Genomic DNA, 25,338 nt, shown 5'->3' with positions numbered 1-25,338 from the left:
ATCTAACTTAATAAATTTTTTCTATTTTTTTAATTAATAATTTTAATTAATTATAAATCTTTATACCTTATAATCAATTAAATTTTTTAAAAATATTACTCATCAATATATATAGATATAATTGATTAATAGTATTTTAAGTCAAAACGATCCGAACATGAACGAACAAATCTTTGTTGATGTTCAGCTCGTTAACTTAGCGAACGAGCTAAACACAAGCTTCTTGACGAGCCAAACATGAGCTGTTCACGAACAATGAGTCTTTTTGACAGCCCCACTTGCAACGTCATTCTTATTTGCAACGTCATTCTTATTTATTTATATATTAAATATCTACTTTTTTATATTCATTTGGGACATTTGCATACACGCCACATAATTCTTATATATATATATATAACTAAACTTTCTTATTTACAATTATAACTCTCAAAACGTAACGTCACATTAAATATCACCATTATTTAGCTTGTAAGTGTTAATAGTTATAAATATTAAACTTTAGGTGTTATATATGTGAATACCTAAAAAAATATGTGGTATGCATGCAGATTTCCCTCAGAAGTTGGCAATGAAAGATTAGAGTGTTATGAATGTAATAGACATGCAAATATAGAAAAAAGTTCTACAAACTTACGAATAATTACAAAGCTGCATCAAATATCATTCATCACCTCTTAAAAGCTTTGGAAAATGTAACTTTATAGAATAAATGCGCAAATGAAATGCAAAAATGGTTTTACAAAAAGATGCATTTTATTAAGGTTTATTTTGCAAACTGCAACCAAAAGCGATTTCAGTGACATCTCCATAATTACTTTGAAACTGCCACAGCAACAATCTCATAGCTGCAAGCTGAAAGAACAAGGCAAACAGCACTGAAGTTAGAAGGCTTCTCCTCTTCAGCTTTTGCTTGAAAGCTCTAAATGCCAAAGGAGTCATTTGGGATCACTTTAATTTTTAATTAAAAATAAGGGAAATTTACATACATATCATACAATTCTTATGTATTTACATATCTCGCACCTAATAATTTTTAAAAATAAAAAAATAAGTAACAAAATTGATCGCAAAAAGGCTTCAAGTTTTAAATTTAACAATTGTTTTACAGCATAACAGGCAGATAGTATTTACAGCAGGGAATACAGGCGTTACAAATGGTATGAGAAGTGAAGAAAGTGCAGCAGATACCGCTACAAACAGATACTTCAAACTTGCTGAAACACTTTAAAAACTCTTCAAAACGTGAATCAAATCACTAAGGAATATCAAATTTGAAGGAAACTCATCTTGCTCTTCTGATAAATCAACCCATGTTAACCATGAATCATAAGACTTATCCTCAATGATTAAATAGTGAGTTAGCAAACAAATCCAATTTTACAGGATCTCCACTAATCAAAGAAAATCAATCACAACACCTGCAACAAATTAGAATGATTTGATTTATTTTTTAATATGACGAGCATGTTTTGTTCTCTCAATAAAGTCGAGAACTTCTTGTAAACCTCAATCAAAACATTATTCTCTTCACCCTTTTATGAAGGCATTAGTCGTTGGAGATCGTTCATGGCATTCACATTTTAAAAGTGGATTTCTGCTCTCTCCCCGCTCGGTGGAATCACAGGAATAGTAGCTTCAAATGATCCATCTGATGCTGATCTAATGAATGAAATAATTGGACTGATTGTAGGATATTTCAAGAATTTGAATGAGATGTGAACTTCTTCATTTTCTAAGAGACAGATGTCAAAGCCCAACCCGATATTTTGATGTTAGATCTTGAATGTGTAAGTTTCATTTTCATATTTCATCGCTTCCACAAGGTAATGTGGTCAAAGCATTCAAATAGTATATTCTACTCAATGGAGACTGCGAACACTTCCATTATCTGGTTTCAAACCCCGGATGCGGAAAGTGGAGCGTTGTGTTAAGTAGAGTATGACAACCAGCGTAAATTTTTTGTCAAAAAATCATAACAAGAATCATTTAAATCTTTATGTAAATGTTGGGGTGTTCCCTTATAGTGACGCGTTGTATGCCTTGAATGCAGCGAGAAGTATGCAATGGTCGCTACACTGACGCTCGGATGTAGTGTCAAATAAGTAAGGATTCTCACATTACAGATAGATGCAAACAAAGAAGTTGGTTCATAAAACTAATATTAGGATATAATCATGGAACATATGCACTCTCTCACAAGTAAATTAATGAAATTAGTAGATATTATGGTTCATAGAAAGATAAATAACTTATATATTCACAAAGCTAAATGGGTTGGAGAAAAGATTAAAGAGATTAATAGCTTAGGTTATAAACTTTGGTATTCATGTAGGAGTCACACTGGTGTAGGCGTAATTATAAATAAGAGTTTGAAAAATAATGTTATAGAAATTAATAGAACTTGAGATAAAATTATAGCCCTAAATTATTATTGATACTAAGATTTTTAATGTCATAAGTGCTTATCTCCTAAAATAATATTGTAGAAATTAATAGAAGTTGAGATAAAATTATAGCAAAAAATTATTATTGATACTAAGATTTCTAATGTTATAAGTGGTTATGCTCCTCAAGTAGATTTAGATATAAGTTCAAAAGAAAAATTTTGGAATGATCAAGAATAATTAATACAAATGATACTTCTATAAGAAAAACAAATTTATTGGAGGAGATTTAAATGGACATGTTGGTAAATTAGTAGAAGATTTTAGAAATATTCATTATGATTACGGTTTTGGAGTGATTAATAAAGCATACATAACCATATTATATTTTGCATGCATATCAATTTGTTATTCCTAATACTTTATTCAAGAAAAGAAATAAACATATTATTACTTATGAGAAAAAGATATCATTAAGAATGTAAAGATTGTAAGGTAATTAAAAGTGTAAATTTAAGTGCCCAATATTGATTATTAGTTTTGAATTTTAAGACGAGGAGTTGAAGATAAAGAATACAATAAAAAATGTCATAAAATTAAATGAAAGACAAATAAAATTATTTTTATGATTAAATTTAAGATTTCAAGATTTGGAATGTTCATGAAGATGTTAATTCTATCTAGGAAAAAGTAAAAAACACTATTAAACAAGTGACAAAATATGTACTTGGAGAATCAAAAGAAAAAAAAATTATAAATAAAAATAGTTGGTGGTGGAATAATAATGTACAAGAAAAATAAAATTTAAGAAGTTGTGTTATAAAAATTGATTTAAATATAAAAGCTTAGAGAATTGAGAAAAATATAAAGTGGCTCATATGAAATCTAAGAGAAAACTTTGTGACGTTAAAAATTATATTTTTAGTGATATTTATAAGAGATTAGATACTAAGAAATGTGAAAAACATATTTTATAAACAAGTTAAACAAAGAGAAGAAAAGTGAAAATTTAATTCAAGTGTGCTAAAGATGAAAATTAAAAAGTATTTTTCTAAGAGAGAGATTTTCAACAAAAATGGTTGAGTTATTTTATTAAGCTTTCAATGAAGTTTCTGAAAACATGATTGACCTTAATGATATTATTAGTAATAATAAAACATTTTATTTTTATTGTCACATTAGTAAAAAAAAATTGAGGAGTTTTTAAAAAAAACCAAGGGTGAAAAATCAGCAAGACATGATGATATCCCAATTAAAGTATGAAAAAATTAGGAGATTAGAGAGTTTATTGGTTTACTAAACTATTTAATAATATTTTAAAAAACTAAAAAGATGTCTGAGTGGAGGAAGATTATTTTGATCCCCATTTTTAAGAATAAAGGGGGTGCACAAGAACGTGCAGATTATAAAAGAGTTAAGTTAATGTGTCATTCTTTAAAATTATGAGAGGGTTAATGAGCATAGGTTAAGATGTGAGACAAAATTTTCTTAGAATCAGTTTCGTCGGGCAGGTTTACTATATTAGCTATACGTTTATTGAGAGGTTTGATGGAGAAGTACAGAGAGAGTAAGGAGGCTCTATATATGATTTTTACTGATTTAGAAAAAGCTAATAATAAGGTTCCAAGAGAAGTCCTTTTGAGAGTTCTAGAGAAGAAATGTGTTGATATGACTTATATTCAAGTCATTAAAGATATGTATACTAGAACTGTTACTTGTGTTCAAACAGAGTGAGGATTCATCCCCTATTTCAGTTGGATTACATCAAGGATCGACTTTAAGCCCATATCCTTTAACTTTAATTATGGATGTTCTTACTGGGCATTTACAAGAGGATGTACCTTGGTGTATGTTTTTTGCTGATGATATCCTTCTATTGAATAAGGTTAGAGAAATAGTTCAGAAAAAAACTTGAATTATAGAAGCCTACATTGGAGTTTAAAGGTCTTCGTTTGAGTAGATCCAAAACTAAATACATGAAATTAATTTTAGTAGTAGTATCTCTGGTGGCAAAGTTGTAACTATGGGCGATCAAATCATTAAAAGGTGTGAACGTTTTAGATAGCTCGGGCCTATTGTTCAAAGTGATGGTGATATAGATGGGCATGCTAATAGTAGAATTCAAGTTAGTTGGTTAAAGTGGAGGAATGCACTGGGCCTATTGTGTGATAGAAAAATACTGCTTAGACTTAAAGGAAAATTTCATAAGATAGTGGTGAGACCCGTAATGCTCTATGGCGCAGAATGTTAGCCTTTAAAAGAGAAGCATAAAATAACGTTAAGTATTGCTGAGATGAGGATGCTTAGATGCTGAAGGACATGACACTTAGAGATAAAATGTGAAATAAGTATATCCATGATAGGGTTGGTGTAGCTCCAGTGACAGACAGATAAGATTAGAGAGAGTCATCTCAGATGGTTTGGTCACATTAAACGTTGATCATCTGATGATCTCGTTAGGAGTGTAGATGCTTTAGATTCGACATATGTTAAAAAAGGCAGTAGTAGAACTAAAATGACTTGGGCTTATTGATTGAAAAATGATCTTAATCTAATAGAATTAAATGAAAATATCTCAAAAGGACGATCCCTCTTAGTGGGATAAAGGTGTTGTTATTGTTGTTGTCAATGGAGACTACCATGGCACTTCTCGAATGATTTTCACACCTTTTTCAAGTTTCTTAGATCACTCAAATTTGATGTAAGGAGCATAAACCTTCACCAAAAAAGTTTGAAGAGAAAGAGCTAGCTAATGATGCCTTGAACTTGAAAACTTACTTAATAAAGTTAATTTAAGGACATTTGTGCTCTTCTAAAGGAATATGCTAAAATTATTTTTGTTATTGTCGTTTGTCAAGAGAATCTTTATACTTTGATGCAACATTAAACGAAAACTTTTGATGAAACTCGGGTAGATCACAACGAAATATTTGATATAATTTTTTGTGATAAGCCTGCAAAGCGGGAGCACAAAATTGTTCTTACCAGAAAAGTTGTTGCTAATACAAATAAATCTTCCCAACCAATGATGAGCAATGATACTTTTCAGGTTGGGTATAAACATTTCATTAATTGAAGACAAAAGACAGAAATTTCCCAACTCTCTGATAAAAAAGGACAACTTTCTTGATGAAATACACATATTTTTAAATTAGTAAAATTACATCGTATCACATGATTCTTATGTATTTATATTTCTCACATCTAAACTTTCATATTTACATACATAACACTTTGGTGTGTTAACCTTATGCATGAAAAAGTGTGCTTCAATTTTTAAAAATGATAGTAGTACTATTTTTTATATGATATTAAAGATTTGAGTGTTATGTGTATAAATATGAAAGTTCAAGTGTGAGATATGTAAATTAAGTCTAGTTTCAATGTCCAAATTCCTCAAGAATCGTTCAATCATTAATAGTCCCATTGGTCCCTCATGTTCATTTGGACATGCTGACTTCATCTTAATATGTTCATTTTCCAGTTCTTCAAATAAGAGTTACTTTTGTTCCATGTGAAAAGATGCAGAACAAATGTGGTGATCAGAATTCTCTTCTATAATAATATATAGAAAAATGTCCATTTAATTTTAACATGTTGTAAATATTATATATATACATGCTGACTTCATATTACTATGCTCCTTTGATCCAATAACAGATCAGTCAGTACAACATATAGTTGTTTCTAATGTTCAACAGTCTGCACATCTCCAACACACTTTAGACCAATATCAGGTGAGTCAATCTTCGGATGAGGAATGACAGGTCTATTCCAGGAGGAAGAAAAATAATGGAGGCCGACTCCAGCTCGGGAACATATTGGATGATACATTGATTACTACTGACAATGACAATCATCTTACCAACTTATTAGCTTGCTCCTTCCCTAGAACTAGGGGCAGCGGAAATAACAAATTGGATCGCTCTCTTGCCAACTGAAATTTTTTATTTCGACACTTTTAGGCTTTTTCTTTAAGTCTTTAATGTACTTTTCTGTAATTTCTAGTTTTGGAACCATTTGTGATTTTTGTGTGGGCAGGGTGCCATGCTTGGGTCCTCCCACACATTGTATCTGTATTTTTCTTTCTAGTTAATATAATAGTCTTTTTGGGCTTTCTAATATATATATATATTAAGGACTAATAGTTTATTTCTTTAATGTAGTAATAGGAAAGTATAGTAATCCATAAGTCTACAAAAAAATTACGACTCTTTTAAAAGAGGATTAAAGAAAATTCAGTAAAATTTGAGAACCTTTCTCTCTTCCCCTCCTTATCTCTATTAGTTTGCCCTTGCCTTTGAAAAGAAGCCCGTTGAAAAGGCTTTGATAATGCCTCTCTAGAATTCAATGCAAAAATTCAAAGCAAATGCAATTCTCTAGATTTCGTATGGATCTAGGTCAAAGGGAAATAAATTCTGATATTATGGTCTCATTTGATAATGCATTTTAGTTGTTTTATTTTTAAGAAAATTTGACAAATAATAATTTCTAATTTGCCAAAGAAGCATACGAAAGAGAATGCTATACTAATATGCAAGCCCATGGTTTTACAATCACGGACGATGCACATAAAGAGCAACGTGCCTATCCCATGTGAGGGGCATCAACTTTAGCACACGAGTGGACTTCTAAGCCAATAAAAATTGGAACGAGCACAAGTTTTTGCTATTTTTGCAATAATTTTAATTTTGTGGGATCTTTGTAGCATAATTTAGCATTTGTAATTAATGCTTTGTATATTGAACATTTAAAGAGTATCGAATAATACTAAATAAAAAAAATAGCATCTACTATTCCACACTATTGCATTCAAGACTCTCAGATCATTTAATCCAACTCTTATTTTGAAGGATTCTGAATAGCAAATCCCAATTACTGGTCCCCTTACTTTGTTCTCCTTCGCGAACTTCTGCATATGCCCCTTCTTAGTCAAAATGCGTTTAAGGCATTAGAGTTCAAAGCCAAAACCTCGGTATCTCCAGTATGATCTATCTACGGGCATGTCAAAAAATTTGCACTAGTATTATAAGGTTTTCATCTTCAAATTTTTCGATATTATGTTGATACGAATAACTCTCTTCATGAATGGAAATAATTGTTCTAGTGGGGTGAAATTCTAAAAAATAACAACCTTGAATTGGCCAATGAAATGACACCAAACAATTTTTTTTCTTTTTTATTTGTCGCATGATGCGTTTAAGGCATTAGAGTTCAAAGCCAAAACCTCGGTATCTCCAGTATGATCTATCTACGGGCATGTCAAAAAATTTGCACTAGTATTATAAGGTTTTCATCTTCAAATTTTTCGATATTATGTTGATACGAATAACTCTCTTCATGAATGGAAATAATTGTTCTAGTGGGGTGAAATTCTAAAAAATAACAACCTTGAATTGGCCAATGAAATGACACCAAACAATTTTTTTTCTTTTTTATTTGTCACATGACTCACATCTCTACTTTCTACCATGCATTATGTCCTTTCACAAAGTAGCTCTTTTTTACCTGTATGAATGAAAATTATATAAGTAAAGTTCCAAAAAAAAATTTAAATCTTGCGTATCTTGTAAAGAAACATGAGGACATGAAATGATTTGTGCCCTTACGGATCCATGTTTAGCATTCCCTCATTTTTTGAATTGTCAACGGTAAGGTTCCTGGTAGATCAAATGCAGTTTTTAATTCTGATAGCATGCTTCCAAAATGATTTGAATGTTAAACCTACACTTTTTATGCATCATTTAAAATGTTTCAAATTTTTAATAAACTTCTAAATTATTTGATAAAGGTATTACATGGCTGTGAATTTTTAAAGTTTTTTTTTTTTGCGTTTTATATTGGATTTCATTTCCTTATTGCATCATAAGCAATACCATGATTTGTGTTGCATCTATGATCAATCAACACAAGAATCACTATCAAAGTTGTATGCTAATATTAGGAAAAATAAAAAGTTGTGGCACTTTTCAGATCGATTAAACATATTACCAGCTCAACAAAATCAAACGCTTCATAAGAGATACTGGTGATCTGATCACTTGGATGTTGCAATGCCACATGACCCATGGAACTTATAACAAGATAAAAGTTTTGAGTATCATCCTCGAGAAGGAACGAGCTAATATCTTAGTCCATAAGTGAGAAGATAAGGATCTGAACCAAAATGAAGCGCTTATTATTAAACTGGACGCTTATTTAGATCTTGAATTTTTGGACCAATCAAAAGTTTATACATTTATGAGCCATTGGGTTGAAGCTCCTGTGGCAGCCAAAAAATTTGAAAAATTACAAACAATCTAATCCCTTGTTAAACCATCATTACTTCAACAATTGGAATTTTCTTCATTTGTCAAAATCCAGATTTCTTACATTTATCTAAAGAAGATAGTTGAACTTGAATGCTGGTGAACTTTTAGAGTTCGCTATTCCTACATTATATCATGACATCATCCTACATCAATGAAGCGCACAAAAAAACTTTTAGAGCATACTATATTAATAGCAAGTTAAAATAGCATTCACATGTTACATCATAGTTTAGAATACACATATTTTCTATACTGGAGTTTCTGCAAAATAATAGAAAATTTTGAATAAAAGTGGATATACCTATATTATAAAGTTCTTCAATGCAGAGGTAAAACAAGGTAAGATCTGAAATAACATACCAGCAACTGCAAGAATTGTTAGCACATTTCCAATTTTCGATGCTTGTTTTACAGATTTCTTGTAGGACTTGAAACGTTTCAAAGCAGGATCTTCTTCCAAAAGCTGCAAATTAATTAATTGGATAAAATGAAAAAAAAGAGAGAAAAACAATGATGAAAATTAACAGAGACATCTTACCTCTATATTATCAGAGTTACCTAAACGCTATATAAACACACAGAGCAGTTCTCTATTTAATAAATTCATTATATACTAGTCATATACATTACACACCACTATAAAAGTGCTGGAACTGTAAAAATAGCATAGTTTTGGAAACCTAAAAATAGCTTAGTTGTATTCAATTACTGCATTGTAAATGTAGCTTAACACAATTAAAGGTAATTAAAGCTCCATAAATAAAAGAACTTTAAGAAATTAGTTGGAGCATAGCCAAAAAAAAATAAATGCAGAGATTGAACTCATTGAAGGATAATGAGCATCTCAATTAAGTAAAATGTATTCTAATTACGCTAACATGAAGTGATGAAACAAAGAGAAACTTCAAGATTGATGGAAGTATATTAACAACAATCATTTAAATCCTTTTTAGAAATGAGATAATTAAGTATATATATGGTACTCTTTGCATGCTGAAGTGAAAGTCCAGCATCCTAAATGAGTTGAATTTTCTAAGAAAATGTGAAAAAAAAAAAAACTTTTTCATCATCATCATTCACCAACGAAAGAGTTTAATCCATTAAAAATTTTATAGTTGTGTTCATTCCTCCTTTTGATAAAGAGAGTATATTTATCGTCTCCACAAAAGCTTTACTATACCAAATTTTTCGGGGGAAGTCAGGTTCTATGGTAAGATAAATGCTACAAAAGTTAGAAAACAAGAGCTTCCTGATCTTATAGTAAACAAATAGAAAAAAAGAGGTATCGTTCTAATTTCTTCCATTTCCCCTACTTTCATAAGAAAAAATGCATGTCCTTGGGCTAACAATAACATACATAAAAGATAAAAGAGCTATAAACCTCTGCATGATGGAAAATGTTAAGAAAAAAAAAAATTTCATGGCATAGAGATGTTTTCCAAAGCTATCATCAAAGGAGCATACAACTCGGCGTCCTAATATATAGTATACCCAAACAATTATCAACTAATTCAACCTTTCCTTCTCTTCCACCACCAAATTATGTAAAAGGTTCAAAATGCAAATGACAAAAAACACAGCTTAATTTTAAGTAAGGGTTATGAAGGCCATAGCCCTGCAACTTTTATTGTATTCTGTTCCTCTCTTACTCCAACAAACACATAATTATCAAAATCCTGACATAAAACAGAACCAATTCAATAAACACATATTTCAAAGCAATTTTTTCCAGAAAGAAGTAATTTTATCTGCAACATATCTATTACGGGAGATTTGATAACGCGTAATCAATCTTCATTATTTCGATCGAGCTTAAATAACCTATGATAAAATTAACAGTAGAAAAATAAGGAAAATAAGCATATAAATTTTGTTAACATCCCAAATTGATGCAACCACTAAATACGTAAAACCATCTAAAAAGTGAAATTTAATAATCGAATAACTTCAGAAACTTCAATGTACAGATAAAAATGGATCAAAGATTATAACTACCAGATAAAAAGATTACGAAAATGAAACAGAGAAAGAGGGCATGAAAAACTCACCGCCTTCTCACGAGCTCCCAGCTCGATGTGATATCCACGCCGCGGAATATTATGCGTTTCCTCCTTCTGCATCATGATTAACTCTTAGACCTAAATGAAAACATGAATCGGCCAACACAGAGAGGGTGATAAATAAAGGAGAGAAGCTACACCTGGAAACGAGATCGAAAGCTCGAAATAATGGTTGAGTTAGATCGAGGGAATGCCATCCTCGCGGCGGCAGAGAGAGACAGAGAGAGAGAGAGAGAGGCGGATGACGGAGCTTCTGGGCAGCGATGAGGGAGATCAAAGATGAAGTTTCTATTTATTATTTTTATCAAACTCTTATTATTTTTGCTCATAAATATATGAATTTGATTTATTTACAAAGATAATATTTCTATTAATAAATTTGATTTCTCGATTATATATGTAATTCATTTTTAAATTGTTAATTAATTTGCAAGTGTGAAAATTAAAAAAGGATTATCATGTAAAATTATAGTTCTTTCAATGTTTTTTTTTTAATTAATGAATTTATGACAATCTAAATGGCAATACTTTTTGGGTTAACATGATATTTTATGGTCCTCTTAAAATATATGAATTACATAATATTATAAAATTGTAATAATATACCAACAAGGAATATAAGATTTTGAGCAAAATTAGGTACATTATTAAATAAAAATTATTGTGATATTATAAGCTATTTATAATGCATTATCAATCTCTCAAAATCATTATATCATCTCATTGTGATATTTTTCTAGTTTAGGCAATACTTAACTAGAGCTTACGATAAGGGATAAGGTTCCAAGAGATATGAGAGTTCTTGAGAAGAAAGGTGTTGATATGACTTATAATCAAGTCATTAAAGATATGTATACTAGAGTTGTTACTTGTGTTCAAATTGAAGGAGGATTGACCAAATATTTTTCTATTTCTGTTGGATTACATCAGGGCCCATATCTTTTTGCTTTAGTTATGGATGGTCTTACTGGACATCTATAGGAGGATGTACCTTGGTGTATGCTTTTTGCTGATGCTATCCTTCTCGTGGATAAAACGAGAGAAAAAGAAAAGAAAAACTTGAATTATGGAGGTCTATATTGGAGTCTAAAGGCCTTCATTTAAGTAGAACTAAAACTGAATACATGGAATGTAATTTTCGTAGTAATAGCTCTAGTGACATAAGTGTGACTTTGGGTGATCAAATTATTAAAAGGTGTGAACGATTCAGATATCTTGGGTCAGTTGTTCAAAGCAATGGTGATAAAGATGGGGATGTTAATAGTAGAATTCAAACGAATAAGCTGTGCTAGCTTTTAAAGAGCCAACTAAGTGGAGCAAAGAGGAAAAAAAACCTATTCATCTTCATTAATAAATATACCAACATGCAAAAAATCATTAAAGTCTAGTGATGCACAGTGATCATCAAGGCAACCATAGTTTTTATACATGCATAAATGTTCAATATTTACGTTGATACATAGGCTTGAAAATAAACCAGAACCTCCCAATACACACAGAAGTAATGAAATAAAAACCTTTCATAAATTCGGCCCCAAAAATGAAATAAGGCTAATGATGATGATTCTCTCTTGGCCACTCTAATGCGTCCAAGCTTTGGACCCAAGCCTTCATATGGAAAAAACAACCCGAATCTATAACCCATTCATGTCTGGATTTGTTGGCTGAGACAACCAAAACTTCGTACCCATCCGAATTCGATGTTATAACTGTTTTCCCATCTTTTTTATGCCCATTTTCTTATTTGATGGTTCTTTCTGGACAATCCTTCTTGTAATGACATGCATTATATGTTGAGATCACTGTTAACGTATGCCATGCATTATATGTTGTATTTCACATTTTAAAAGTTAAAATGGTCGTACTTCTGATGTGATATGAAAGTTTTGTGTGTCAAAAACCTAAAAGCTAATTTTAGGTTTTGGAAAGTAAATACACGTGGAGTGGGTGGTATGTATATAACTTTCATTTTTTTACTGAAGTCAAAACTTTTAATGGTCATAGGAAATTCAGAATGCTGTTGTAAACTGTAATGAAGGAATATATAGATAGTGGCAGAGCTATGATGTTTCTTGTTGGAAGACTGGCATTCATTCATAACATACACCTTATTCATCATGTTAGCTTGGAGTTGATAAAGTCTACTGGCTTTTGCTGCAAATAAAGTACCATGTCATACTGATTATATCAATCTAATCATCTTATCTTTATGTTTAAATATATTGATTTTGATTCTATTCGATTCATCATGAATACGCATTTGTTTGAAAGATTTATTAAATCTGTAGCCTCATCAGGGGAGTTTTTGACGAGCAAGTTGTTGCAGTATAACCAAAAAAAATAAATGATTGTTTTTTTTCAGTAACAACTACTAAGATTAAAATGGCAGTGGCAATCGGGCCATTATTCGAAAATTTTTTTATGCGTCTTTTTATGCATGGTTAAAAAGTTAATGATGATAAATATCCTTTTGTAAATGAAATATGTTTTTTCATGCATATGTTAGTATGTATGTAAAAAATTATTATTTTGGTGTTAGATATGTAAATAGTTAAGAATTGAGTGGTATTTGTGCAAATATTTTGTTAAATGGGATTTTGTGGACTCTTATAGTTAAGAACTGTAGTTCTTTTTATATTCTTAAAAAATGAAAATGAATTTAATTTCAAAATATTATATACATAAAATGACTATTTAAATATGAAATATATAAGCTTTTAAAAATTATATGACATATAGCTAGTTAACATAAAAAGTATAACTCTGCATTCCAGTTATACACAACCAAACAGCTCATAATTATTCAAAATACACCCCTTTCACTTTACTCTTCATGCATCTAACCAAAAAGAAAAAAAAAGTTCCCCTACATTTACTTCACAAACAGCCAAACAATTTCAAAATATTCAGAGTACACTGCCATCAAAGTACTCTATAAATATTTTACATTGCATTTCATTTTTAATAAATCAAACAGCTCCAAAGTGGGATCATGTAGTAGGGTGGAAAGGGTGAGCTTACGATTTGGTTGGGAAGGATTCCATTTCATGTGTGATTGATACGAGCTAATTGTCCATTCCATATTGTGAAGTGCTCTATGCCAGGGTAAATGAGTTGTTGAAGATGCTCAATATGTTGTATAAGATGAGTTGAAGCTCTGGAGTCCATAACTCATTGTTGTTGTGGGGTGATAGAGATTACAACATTATTTGAAGAGGTGGAGGGAATGATTAGTTTGTATTATTGGATTGATAGTGGAAAGCAACTGTGTCATACTTTGCATTCCCATTGTGAAGCCCAATTTTGAGTTGTATGACTCTTGATATATTGAATTATCAACCTGCTTTTCCATTTTTATGGTTTGTTTCTGTCCAAAAAAGATTTGAATCCATTTACTCTGAATAATTTGAGAATCTAATCTTTCCAATAGGATAGTTATCATCGACGCATTGGTGAATAGGGTAGGTGTGTAAATGAGTCTAGTAGAGCTTGAATCACCCTTAATTTGAACTTGAGCTTGATTGATTTATTGAGTTCGAGGTCAAGCTTAAATTTATGAGTTTGAGTCGGCTCACTAAACCGTTTATTCATTATAAAAAAAAAATAAAATAAAAATAGTGTTATAATAAAATGACAAATAAATGAAAAATTATGAAAAATAAATAAATAAATCACTTAATATAATATCCAAAATATTATTTTTAAACTTTTTAAACACTTCAAAAATAATGTATTCAAATTTAATATATTTTAAGTATATTTTATATTCATATTTTGTTTTAAATGAACATGTTCACGAGCAAACAAGTCTGAGTCATGGCTAGCTTAAGCTTGACCTATTAGCTCATCAAGCTCAATGCACGATCCACTTATCGAACCATGAAGGTAGCTGCAGTTATTTGCCATTAAAAACAATCTTAAAAGAGTCTGAAAAATGAGAGACTACAAATTAAAACAAGCATCAACCTTTCAACAAAAACAACAAAAGAGAAATTTCCCTATGTAGCACCCAATTCTTATGCATTTACGTATCTCCCAACTAAACTTTCATTTTTACAGCCAAAGCACCCAATTCTTTCCTATCACATCAAAAACAGCACTAATGCACTGTGTAATGCTAAAATCTACCTTTACATACAGCACCAAATGCACTGTTTAATGCTGAAATCTACCTTTACATACCTAGGTAAGGTTGCTTTGCCTGTAAATATGAAGTTTAGGTGGGAGATACGTAAATGCATAAGAATTGGTTGCTACTTGTGTAAATTTCCCCCTTTAAAAAAAAATAAAAGACTTGTTTAGGTGGGAGATACGTAAATGCATAAGAATTGGCTGCTACTGGTGTAAATTTCCCCCTTTAAAAAAAAAGACGTGAACAGGATAATCTGAATGGTAGGCAACCATATAAATCTTCAATTATCATTACATCAATCTTCCAATATCTTAATACAAAAGGCTTCCACCTAAATGTCAATACACAAAACTACAAAATTAAATTAAAATAATAATAATAAAAATAGAAGCATTAGAATACAGAAGATCTACTTCTCCAAAACAAATTGATCTTCTCAAAAAATTTGAATGGGACTTTTGAGTCAACGATCTATAGTTAAAACTGATGGCATGGCTTAATTGTTCTTGAGCCTTACTATGCAAAATTGGTTTCTGCCCTCAAAATTGTTTATGATTTCTTGACCACTGCAACCGGAAAGAAAGGGTGGTGTTGGAACTCGAACGTAATTTCAAGAGAAGAATCGCTCTTGCAGGCTCTGTCGATCACGCTCAAAGCGATACGATTTTGTTCGACAACTTGCTCTAACTGGCGGAGCTCTAACAATTTGATTGAGTCTCCGGCGAAGCTGCCTCTCAGTGAGACTAGAATCCTTTGAGCATCTCTGAAGTGGTTGTGCTTAACTACATTCTGCATTTAAAAGATGCCAATGTATGGGTTTACTATAAAGAAAAGGGCAATATACATACCCAGCACATAATTCTTATGTTCTTACATATCTCGCGCCCAAAATATCATATTTACGCATGTAGCACTAAAATTTTTAATATCCATAAGAAATTGCACAATTATCATTTTTTTAAAGTGAAATACACCGTCACACATAGCTTAAAAGCACCGAAGTGCTGTGTAAATAATGGAAGTTTAGGTGTGAGATATATAAATACATAAAAATTGTATGATAGGTACGTAAATTTCCCTTAAGAAAAATATACTATGAACGGATCATTTTGATACTCACAGAGATGTGAACATTGGTAGTTGATTCCTTGAATTGATGATAGGAGATATGCGGAGGAACATTAGCCCTTTGCAGAAGCTCAAAGTGCTGAATAAATCTCTGCAAGGGAATACGTGGATGAATTAGTCAAATCTAAAACAGCTTTAAAGCAAAATAACTGCTGAACGTGTGAGCGTGAGTGTGTGTGCGTGTGAGCGAGTGAATAAGTTAAACATTTTATGAAACAAAATAATTTAAAATTTGATTTTTTTTTTCTTCAAAAGGAATGGCCGAAGGCCTATTATACGAGTCCCAGCCATCCCTAGGTGTGCTAAATATTTGAGTACCGCACCCTACACATGAGGGGATTCGAACCCGTGACCTGAGGGAACTTACGAACTTCAGAGAGGCTGCTCTACCAACAGGCCATGATAAGCGCAAAGTTAAATTTTGTAGTTATGTAAACCAACTGAAAATAATATAGAATGAAATTTAGTGTTAAATTCAATATATTGTTAAGAAAATCATTTGTTTGAGAATAAAAACATAATACTAATTAATTTTATCTTATCAAACTTCTCAAGTCAATTCTATGGGAGATCCAAGACAAACCAGACAAGTGCATGGATAGATATATATATATATATGTCTGTGTGTGCGCGCGCGCGCGCGTGTAACGTACATTTGTATGCATATATGTGTATAGTAATTGTATTTGTACCTCATGCTCGGTATTAAAGGGGCTTAAAATTTGAAAAATCTGTCTTTCATTATGCAAAGCTGCCAGCATCTGCACAAAAAAATAGAAGTTCTGCGCGTCAATAACAAATAATTTGGATTAGGCATGGAAAGATGTTACCATGGTCAATCCTTCTGAAATGTGGACATAAGATTGGAGTAACATGCACGCCGGTGAAGTCCCACCACCAAAATCAAAACCCACATCCTTAGCAAGATCACGCTTCTTTTTCCCTTTTCTCCGAGCTAATTGAAAAGAAAAAATTTTAAACATAAATCATATACTTCAAATATGTTTTGCAAGAATTAATAGATTTTCATGCAAGAACATAAAAAAAAAAGCTTGCCTGCCATGGAGAACATAGCTTAAATAATAAACACCTTCACACAGCTGGAAAAGCATTTCTATAGTACGGTAAAAAATCAAATAAAACTTAACTGAGAGATAATAATATTTTTGGGGCCCAATCTTTGTCTTCTAGGTTAGTGAGTAACATAGTGATATAGAATAAAATTGAAATATCAATGATAAACTTAAGAGTTGAATTACCAACAATGTCCTATGTATTCCAAGGTCAACTTTATTCACAAACATTAACCCTCTAATAATCAACAATTCCACTCCCCAAATTCCATAGGATCAAAGGCTACAATTTCTCAGTAAAATTACAAAACATGGTCCTATCAGAATTGCAACAGACCAATGTATGCAAAAGAGAGACAATTCAACCATTAAAAATCTTATAGGAAAAGCCAAATTTCACTAGATCATCATTTATAGCTTTTTCTCAGCCACTAGTAGCTAGCTTTATGAAAAATTGTTCTCCATTCACTAGTGTAAAGGGTTTCATTCGTGAAAACTAAAATTTAATGCTTCTTTTCACAGAATAATCTACAACGTTCCATCTCAATGATTTCAAATAAAGTCCATAACCCAACTTAGTGGTGCTTCTTTCCTCAACTCTTATACCCAAACTAAGTTTATTTTCCACTGCTTAATTGGGACACATGCTAATTCCAACATCGCGATAAATTCATTTCATTCTATACAACAATCATAAAATTCCGTCACAGCCAGCAACTCATCATTTCTTTGTTGCCTTAAACTCGTTTACTAATAGCAATTTCATATACTAATTCTAAGTTTCTCCATTATTTTTTAACGTCCAATTTTGAGTAAGAGATTCAACCTATCAAAAAGTTTACCAACATAACCCACAATTTCAATCAACATACACTAACATAACCCACAATGATTTTGTTTTAATATCAATATTTTAGAACAAAATGATACAAATGTTGATCGTGGAAATGATGATTAGAAATTACAATCACTCCAAAACTATTTCGAATACCATCTATATAGCTATATATAATAAATTCAATATTCCATTGAAACATGTTTTTCTTTAATGGACAACTAATTATTTCAGTGAAGAGCTTCCAAAGAAAATCAAGTGAAGCTCCATTCATTACTCATATTTTCATTAATTTCCAAGAAAAAATTATATTAATAACACATCTTCCTATCATAGAATCAAACTAATTCCATAATAGCATGATTTATTAAAGCTTTAATCACATTAGTCTCTCCCACAAATTCATTAAATGATTCATAAATTTGAACCCTCGAAAACTACCAAAATCTTGAACCTACATTTATTCTGAAATAATGATATCAAAATTATTCTTTATACAATTGTCATCCTCTTATTCTTTAGGATTTTATTAAAAAAATTATAAATTCTATCACTCTAAATATTTCCAATAAGTCTAAATGTTAGCATGTAATTAATCTAAAACAACAACTTATCATTCATGCATCTTTGTTGAAGATAACTTCACTTTTTAAAATAAAATCTAAAGCACGCCTCATAATTTCAGAGATTTTCTTTCTAAAAAAAATTTCTTGAAGTTCATATAGAAAAATCACTTTTACATAGAATTTTCAGAAAACTAACGACGAATGCTATAAACTTTAATTTCTCTTTTCACAAAATATTTGGAATATCCTTTTGTCACAGCTTAAAAAAAGCTACAGTTCACCTTGTTATCCTCTTTAAAAATCTTCAAGTTTCTATATATTGTTATAATATTTACAAAATATTTTCCTTTCTTCAATTCTTTAAAAGCACATTCATTTTATTCATAATCATTCGGATATCTTCAATCTACAACAAATCTCTCAGTGTAAGATAAAAATTAAGCCAAAATACCCGTAGCAATTTTTCTAAATCAACTTATATTTTATCCAACATCAACTTCGTTTAAGCTTTTTATAGTACCAACTGGCTTTTCTTAGCAACATGTATGGTATTTTTTTTTTTTACTTTTTCACCCTCTTTTAGGATTTTTGAGTACCAAAGCACAAATTTGATGTGGGTATATTATATCATAGAACCTTGGTAATAACTTATAAACCAACTACACTAGCAGTCTCCCATACTTCTTCATTTTAAGTTTCACTATCTTAATATGGTGCCTTGATCATAATTAAAGAAGTTCAAAAATGAAATTAACATCACACTATGGTTTTTAGCTAAGCGGCACATGCAAACTTATATGTCATTGGAAGCTAAAACACGAGATTAAAAAGAAAAGATCCCAAGATTTGGACTATGGACTGCCGAAACTAGAATCAACTTGCAACATGGAAACAGATCTAATCAACATTTTTCTATTATATATAGCAATTTGAAGATATAAATCTATAGATGGAAGTAGAAGATAATGAACAACTTCCATGAAGCAGGTACAAATTTAATTTAAAAAAATGTCTAGTACGGTACATATGTTTATCATTAAAAGTTGCAGTTTTTGCCATTAAAGATACGCGGGATAGTCCAGCCAGGCCGAACGAGACATGGGACAGGATTTTCCTCCCAGTGAGATACTACCGAGAATTTTCCCGCCTGCTATGGCCATCAGTCCTTGGTGGCCCGATTTTCCTTTATTTTTTAATTAGGATTAGAGTTTATTGATGTCTTAGAAAAAGTATGTTGCTTAGTACCTGATTTTATAACTTTTGGATTTTTATTTATGTAACAGAGATTATTTCCTTTAATTTTTTCTTGCCGAAGTGACATATCCTTGCATCTTTCGCAGGTGGTGTGCTAGTAGTCTAATTGGATCAAGGTAGAGATCTCTCCCAGACGTCTGAAGACCTTTCTATACCTTCGCAGTGCTGTCTAGCTGTTGTTTTTTGCGTCCAGATTGCTATCCAGCTGTCGATCCCACCCATATTCAGTTGTCACTAATTTTTTCCTCTATTGCTATTCCTATCAAAATTCAACCCATCCCGTGATCCTTCTACACTGCCTAAGAATCTTAGATAGATATTATTTGGTATCAAAACCTAACAAACCCTAAATCTTTAGCGATTTATTTTCCCCTCTTGAATATAAATCCACATTACCTAATTTATCAATCCTCAGCCTCTCACCTTTGAGCCGCTCAAAACCATCTTCCTATTTTGTGCGAAACCCTAATTGAGAGAAAGGGATGTTGTACTGTCGAAGAGAAACATGCAAAGAGGTGCCGGGAGTCTACATAGAAGAAATGCAAAGCGAAATCCTTTAACTACAGTAAAGACTTGCCAACTTTGAAAAAATCAACATGGAGAGATCACCCATAACCGTCATAGTTACTCCCTAGATCAAGATGAGGAAATTAACCCCTTTCAGCAGAAAGTTTCCAGTGACAAAAAATCAATGCCCCCACTGATTTGACATTGAATACCAAATGAATGACAACAACTTTAGGATAGAAGATCAACTTGCTAGATGTTGATGAACATTGAAATTCAAAAGAATTCATTAAGCGACTTCAAACAATAGAACAAATATTTGAATGCAAGGATATTCAGTCTTATATAAGGGAGAAGCTAATGGTCATTATGTTAAAAAAAAGAGTGCTTCTCTAAAGTGGGAGAATTTGAAGTGTCTGTGTTAGCATGACTAAAAAAGCAACATCACGACCAAATCCAAGAAAAAGAGAGAGATGCAGCGTAGTATATCCCAACACACAACAAACTAGTTATCTTATTGAGACTACATTTGCAATCGAAGGATCAAATAACAGAGAACACTAGTGAGTTTGAATAACTCATATTGAAGTTTGACTTGGTGGAGCCATAATAGAACATCATTAGCCTCGTGACTTACAGAATTGAGACCATCCATCAGCAATGTGATGCAGTTACCACCTTATTAGACTCTATAGGAAGCCCAAACTCTAGCCCTTAAGTTGGAGAAGCAACACAATAGCACCAAGTCCACTCCCCCTTCAAATAAGGTTTGAACATCGATTCAACCTATCCCAAACAACCAAGATATTTCAATTACGAAGTAATTTAAGTGTCATAGATGTGGGCAAATTGACTAGAGGGTCAAACCTATCCCAAACAACCAAGATATTTCAATTACGAAGTAATTTAAGTGTCATAGATGTGGGCAAATTGACTAGAGGGTCAAACCTTGTTGTTGTTGTTGTTGTTGTTGTTGTTGTTGTTTTAGATGTGGGCAAATTCCATCCAACTGGCCAAACAAGAAAGTGATTACTTTTATTGAACAAGTTGTAGTGAAAGAAGCAGATAGTGGAGATTTTGGAGAGAAGGAAAATGAAGAAGATTACTAGCTATCCATAGACAATGGTGATATACTTGTCGCTTGACGAGCTCTCTAGACCGAGCCCAATAGGAATCAATATTGGCTTAAGAAATAAGTGCATAACCTTTTCCATACTAGCCATACAATTTAGGAAAAAATGTGCAGTCTCATAATAGACCGAGATAGTTATGAGAATATATTGTTAAACAAATAGTGGATAAGTTGAATCTCACCATCCACAAACATTCTCAGTCATATTCCTCGACTTAGTTGAAGAAGAAAACGAGTTCAATGTTCACAAGAGATGTTTGGTAGAGTTTTCTATTAAAGACAGGCTATAAGGCCAGATGTGGTTGATGTTAGGTCAATGGATGGTAGAGTTTTCTATTAGAGACAAACAAAAAGATCATGTGTGATTGGTTTCATGTCTATGAATGCATGTCACATTCATTTTTGTTGATCATGACAATACGAAAGGGTACACTTCATGATGGCACAAAACACCACTCATCTATCAATTAAGGGAAATACAATGTCTGTCTGCCATTGAAGAAGTTAGCAATGATAAGTATTCAGACAGAGCTGAGAGCTAAAGTACCTCGTGCTATATTTCTACTTCTATGAGAGAAGAATCTGTGAAACTAGTCATGGTGATGTTGGAGGTTAGAAATATACGATTTGAAGTTTGGGACAGAGAAACTTCTATTTGAGGAGTTTCAAGATATTCTAACATCCTATCACCAAACATATCACCCCTGCGAGAGACTCAACATAAGATAGATCTCATCTAAGCATTAGTGTTGTCCAATAGAACAACTACAGTATGCGACCAACAAAGTATGAGTTTCAAAAATAAGTTAAGGATCTGATGACTCAAGGATAGACCGTGAGAGCATCAATCTGCGTCATACTAACATTGATTGCAATAAAAAAGAATGGGCCATGGAACATGCGCATTGACAGCGAAGCAGTGAACAAAATTACCATCAAGTATCGGCTCCTCATTCCAAGATTAAACTACTTATTGGATCAGTTGCATGGAGCTAGAACCTTTTTTTAGGTAGAGTTACATAGTGGACGTCATTGTATTCAAATGAGGTATAGGAATAAAAAAAAGATTGCATTGAAGGCACGAGATGGACTATATGAGTGAATAGTCAACCCATTTGGCTTAATGCTCTGAGTACCTTTATGAAGCCGATGAATACAAATTTTTGCACTTTCATTAAAACATTTATGGTTGTGCACTTTGACGTATATTGGTTTATAATCACTTAGAGAAACAACATTTGCAACACATACAATAAGTTTTTGAAGTTCTTCCAACAAAGCAGTTGCATGGCTACTCGAAAAAGTGTCATTTTCTAACATAGCATGGATGCTTCCTACAATATATAATTTGACATTAGAGAGACCCCTAAAAAATCGAAGCTATTGAGAATTGGCCCAACTCACAATCGTTCTCTGATAAGTCAAATTCAGGGTTGACTTATAGGAGATTTATCAAAATTTTAGCTTTATCGTAACACTCTTGACATAGCTCCTTAGATTCGATTGATTCACTTGGTCAGATAAAGCATAGGCTAGCCTTGAAGCTTTAAAGCAATAAATTACTCAGGTTCCTATTCTAGCCCTTCTCGACTTCAACCAAGTGTTCGAGGTAGATTGTGATGCCTCCAATGTAAGAATTAGAGCTATACTGATTCAAAGTGTACACCAAATTGCCTTCTTGAATGAGTTCACGAGAAAATATTTTACCTAGGACGGAAAGCACAATGCTATAGTGAGAGCCCTCAACCATTGGAATAATTATTTGTTGGCGAATGAGTTCACTCTCTACATTTATCACAAGACTCTAAAGTTTTTTAATAGTCAGAGAGGGAAAAAGGGAAGACATGCAATGTGGGGACATTCCTCTCCTATTTTTCATTTGTGCTTAAGCACAAAGCTACGAACCAAAATAAAGTCGTTGATGGTTTGAGAAATCATTATATATATATATATATATATTTAAATTGCACTATTTACATTCTATGATAGTTGAGTTTGAACTACTAAAGGATTTGTATGCCAATGATGGGGACTTTCGAGATTTGAGTTCAATATCAAGAAAAAAACTCTTTCCTTGGTGAAACAGAACTTTATTGGCCAATGATGGTATATAACATGGAGAGACATATCAAATAGTGCGGAGAATATCATTTGGCTAAAACTCGAACCCCTCTTTTGATTCCAAAAGCATTGTGATTGGATGTGATGGACTTTGTGACGGGCTTGCCTCAGATACAGTGAAATAATGATTATGTTATGGTAGTGGTAGGCACATTGTTTCTCCAAAATAACACACTTTGTACCTTGTTACACGATGATGGATGCCTCACACATTGCAGACTTGTACTTCTAAGAGATCGTCCGTTTTCATGAAGTGCCAAGACTATAACTTTAAATAGTGATTTGAAGTTTCCAAGTCACTTTAAAGAACCTTATGGGGGTGAGTAAGATACAAAACTTCAGTTTAGCTTGGCATTACACCCTCAGACAGATGGACAAATGGATGCGATAAATCGTTGTTTGAAAAATCTCCTCAGATGTTTCGTGGGAAAGGATATCAAATTGAAGGATTCGATCCCCACCTAAGTTGAGTTCGTTTATAATCATTCTACTGGACACAACTGCTTTATGATAGTTTATGGGATGAATCCCTTCACCACACTAGAGTTGATCCCTATACTCCTTATTATTGAGCTCACTGCTAATGCTGAAAACAAAGTGAGGGAGATTCAGGCCTTCCATTAAAAGAGGAGATTACTAAGTAAATGCTAAATATCAAAAGCAGGCAAAAAAAGTTCAAGAAGACCCAATGCTTTAAGGAAGCTAACTTCGTGTGGATCAAATTGAAGAAGGATTTTCCTGCAAGTTCATTTGAGAAACTTAAGCATACAAAATTGAACTATTTGGAGATTATCATATTTTCGCTATGAGACAAGTTGATCCCTATACTCCTTAAACAAAATTCTCACTATATTGCTTGACTTGTCATCATGATACGAGAATCTAGAAGCTTCCAAAGAACGTGGTGCCTCTCTTATTTCAAAAGGATGATGCAGGAGTATCCCGCCCAAGCGGGACAGGACACGAGACAGGGTTTTCTGTCAAACAATATAGCGAGAATTTTCTAACCAGTGTGGCCACCGGTCCTTATGAACACATAACATTTCTTTTTTTACTTTTTAATTAGAACTAAGGTTTCATTGATGCCTTGGTAAAAGTATAATGCATAGAACCTACTTTGAAATCTTTAGGATTTTAATTTCTGGAATAGAGATTGTCCGAAGTGCTATATCCATTGATCTTTCTCATTAAGTGTACCTTAAGCCTAATTGGATTAATGAGCTGTTTTTGTTGAGTAAAGTTGTGGTATACTGTAATTCTTTTACAGAGATATGAGAAAATTATATGTTTGGTATGAAGAATTACAAATATAATATGAAGCATGAATGAATTTGAAGTTTAGACAGTAGTTCATTTTGGATGAATTTAGAAATTGACAGATTTGACCGAATTTGAATTACACCGTTCATGTAAAATGCAATAGGCAAGTTGTTGCCCCCTCGCCCACGCCCGCCACCACTATTGCTTGCCCGCCGCATGCCACTCGCTGCCGCAACACGCCAATCGCTGAAACCATCGCCACCGTCGTCGGTTGTTTGCCACTGTCTGCTGTCCTCCACGGTCATTGCTGACAGTGTACCACCGCCGGTCGTCTGCCGCCCATTGCAGCCGCAGCTCTAAACTGTCACAGTTTCCCGTCATCGTCGCCACCCGTAGTCGTCCGCAGCAGTTGTCGGCCACCGGTGCCTCCTTCACCGACTATCTACTGCATCGCCTACTAGCCCACCATTGCTGCCCGTCTATCAGCCCCTCGTCTCCGCCGGACAAAAAAAAATATTTTAAAATACATTATTTTAAATCTACTTCAAAACAGACAATGGATATATATTTAT

General features: G+C 32.5%; 2 protein-coding genes across 2 annotated transcripts in view; both read right to left on the bottom strand.

Moving 5' to 3' along the window:
• Positions 1–587: 587 nt before the first annotated feature.
• LOC110024079 (succinate dehydrogenase subunit 7, mitochondrial) lies at positions 588–11,035 on the bottom strand. The gene is made up of 4 exons (XM_020723822.1): positions 10,899–11,035; positions 10,747–10,812; positions 9,059–9,161; positions 588–855 (listed from the first exon to the last, which is right to left on the bottom strand). Exons 1-4 carry the CDS (start codon positions 10,953–10,955, stop codon positions 815–817), a joined length of 267 nt encoding a protein of 88 aa, XP_020579481.1. The 5' UTR covers positions 10,956–11,035; the 3' UTR covers positions 588–814.
• A 4,132-nt stretch (positions 11,036–15,167) lies between these two features.
• LOC110024073 (N-alpha-acetyltransferase 35, NatC auxiliary subunit) overlaps positions 15,168–25,338 on the bottom strand; it is a 59,059-nt gene continuing 48,888 nt past the window's right edge. The window contains exons 13-16 of the mRNA XM_020723813.1: positions 16,849–16,973; positions 16,711–16,779; positions 16,011–16,109; positions 15,168–15,679 (exon numbers count right to left, since the gene is read on the bottom strand). Of these exons, the coding sequence (XP_020579472.1) occupies positions 15,440–15,679; positions 16,011–16,109; positions 16,711–16,779; positions 16,849–16,973 (533 nt within the window). The 3' untranslated portion in view covers positions 15,168–15,439. The remainder of the gene's footprint in view (positions 15,680–16,010; positions 16,110–16,710; positions 16,780–16,848; positions 16,974–25,338) is intronic.

The sequence above is a fragment of the Phalaenopsis equestris genome, unplaced genomic scaffold (assembly GCF_001263595.1).
Source record: "Phalaenopsis equestris unplaced genomic scaffold, ASM126359v1 Scaffold000244, whole genome shotgun sequence".
Taxonomy (NCBI): Eukaryota; Viridiplantae; Streptophyta; class Magnoliopsida; order Asparagales; family Orchidaceae; genus Phalaenopsis; species Phalaenopsis equestris.
Note: the sequence above shows the minus strand (reverse complement) of the source record. Positions and strands in the feature narration are given on the sequence as shown.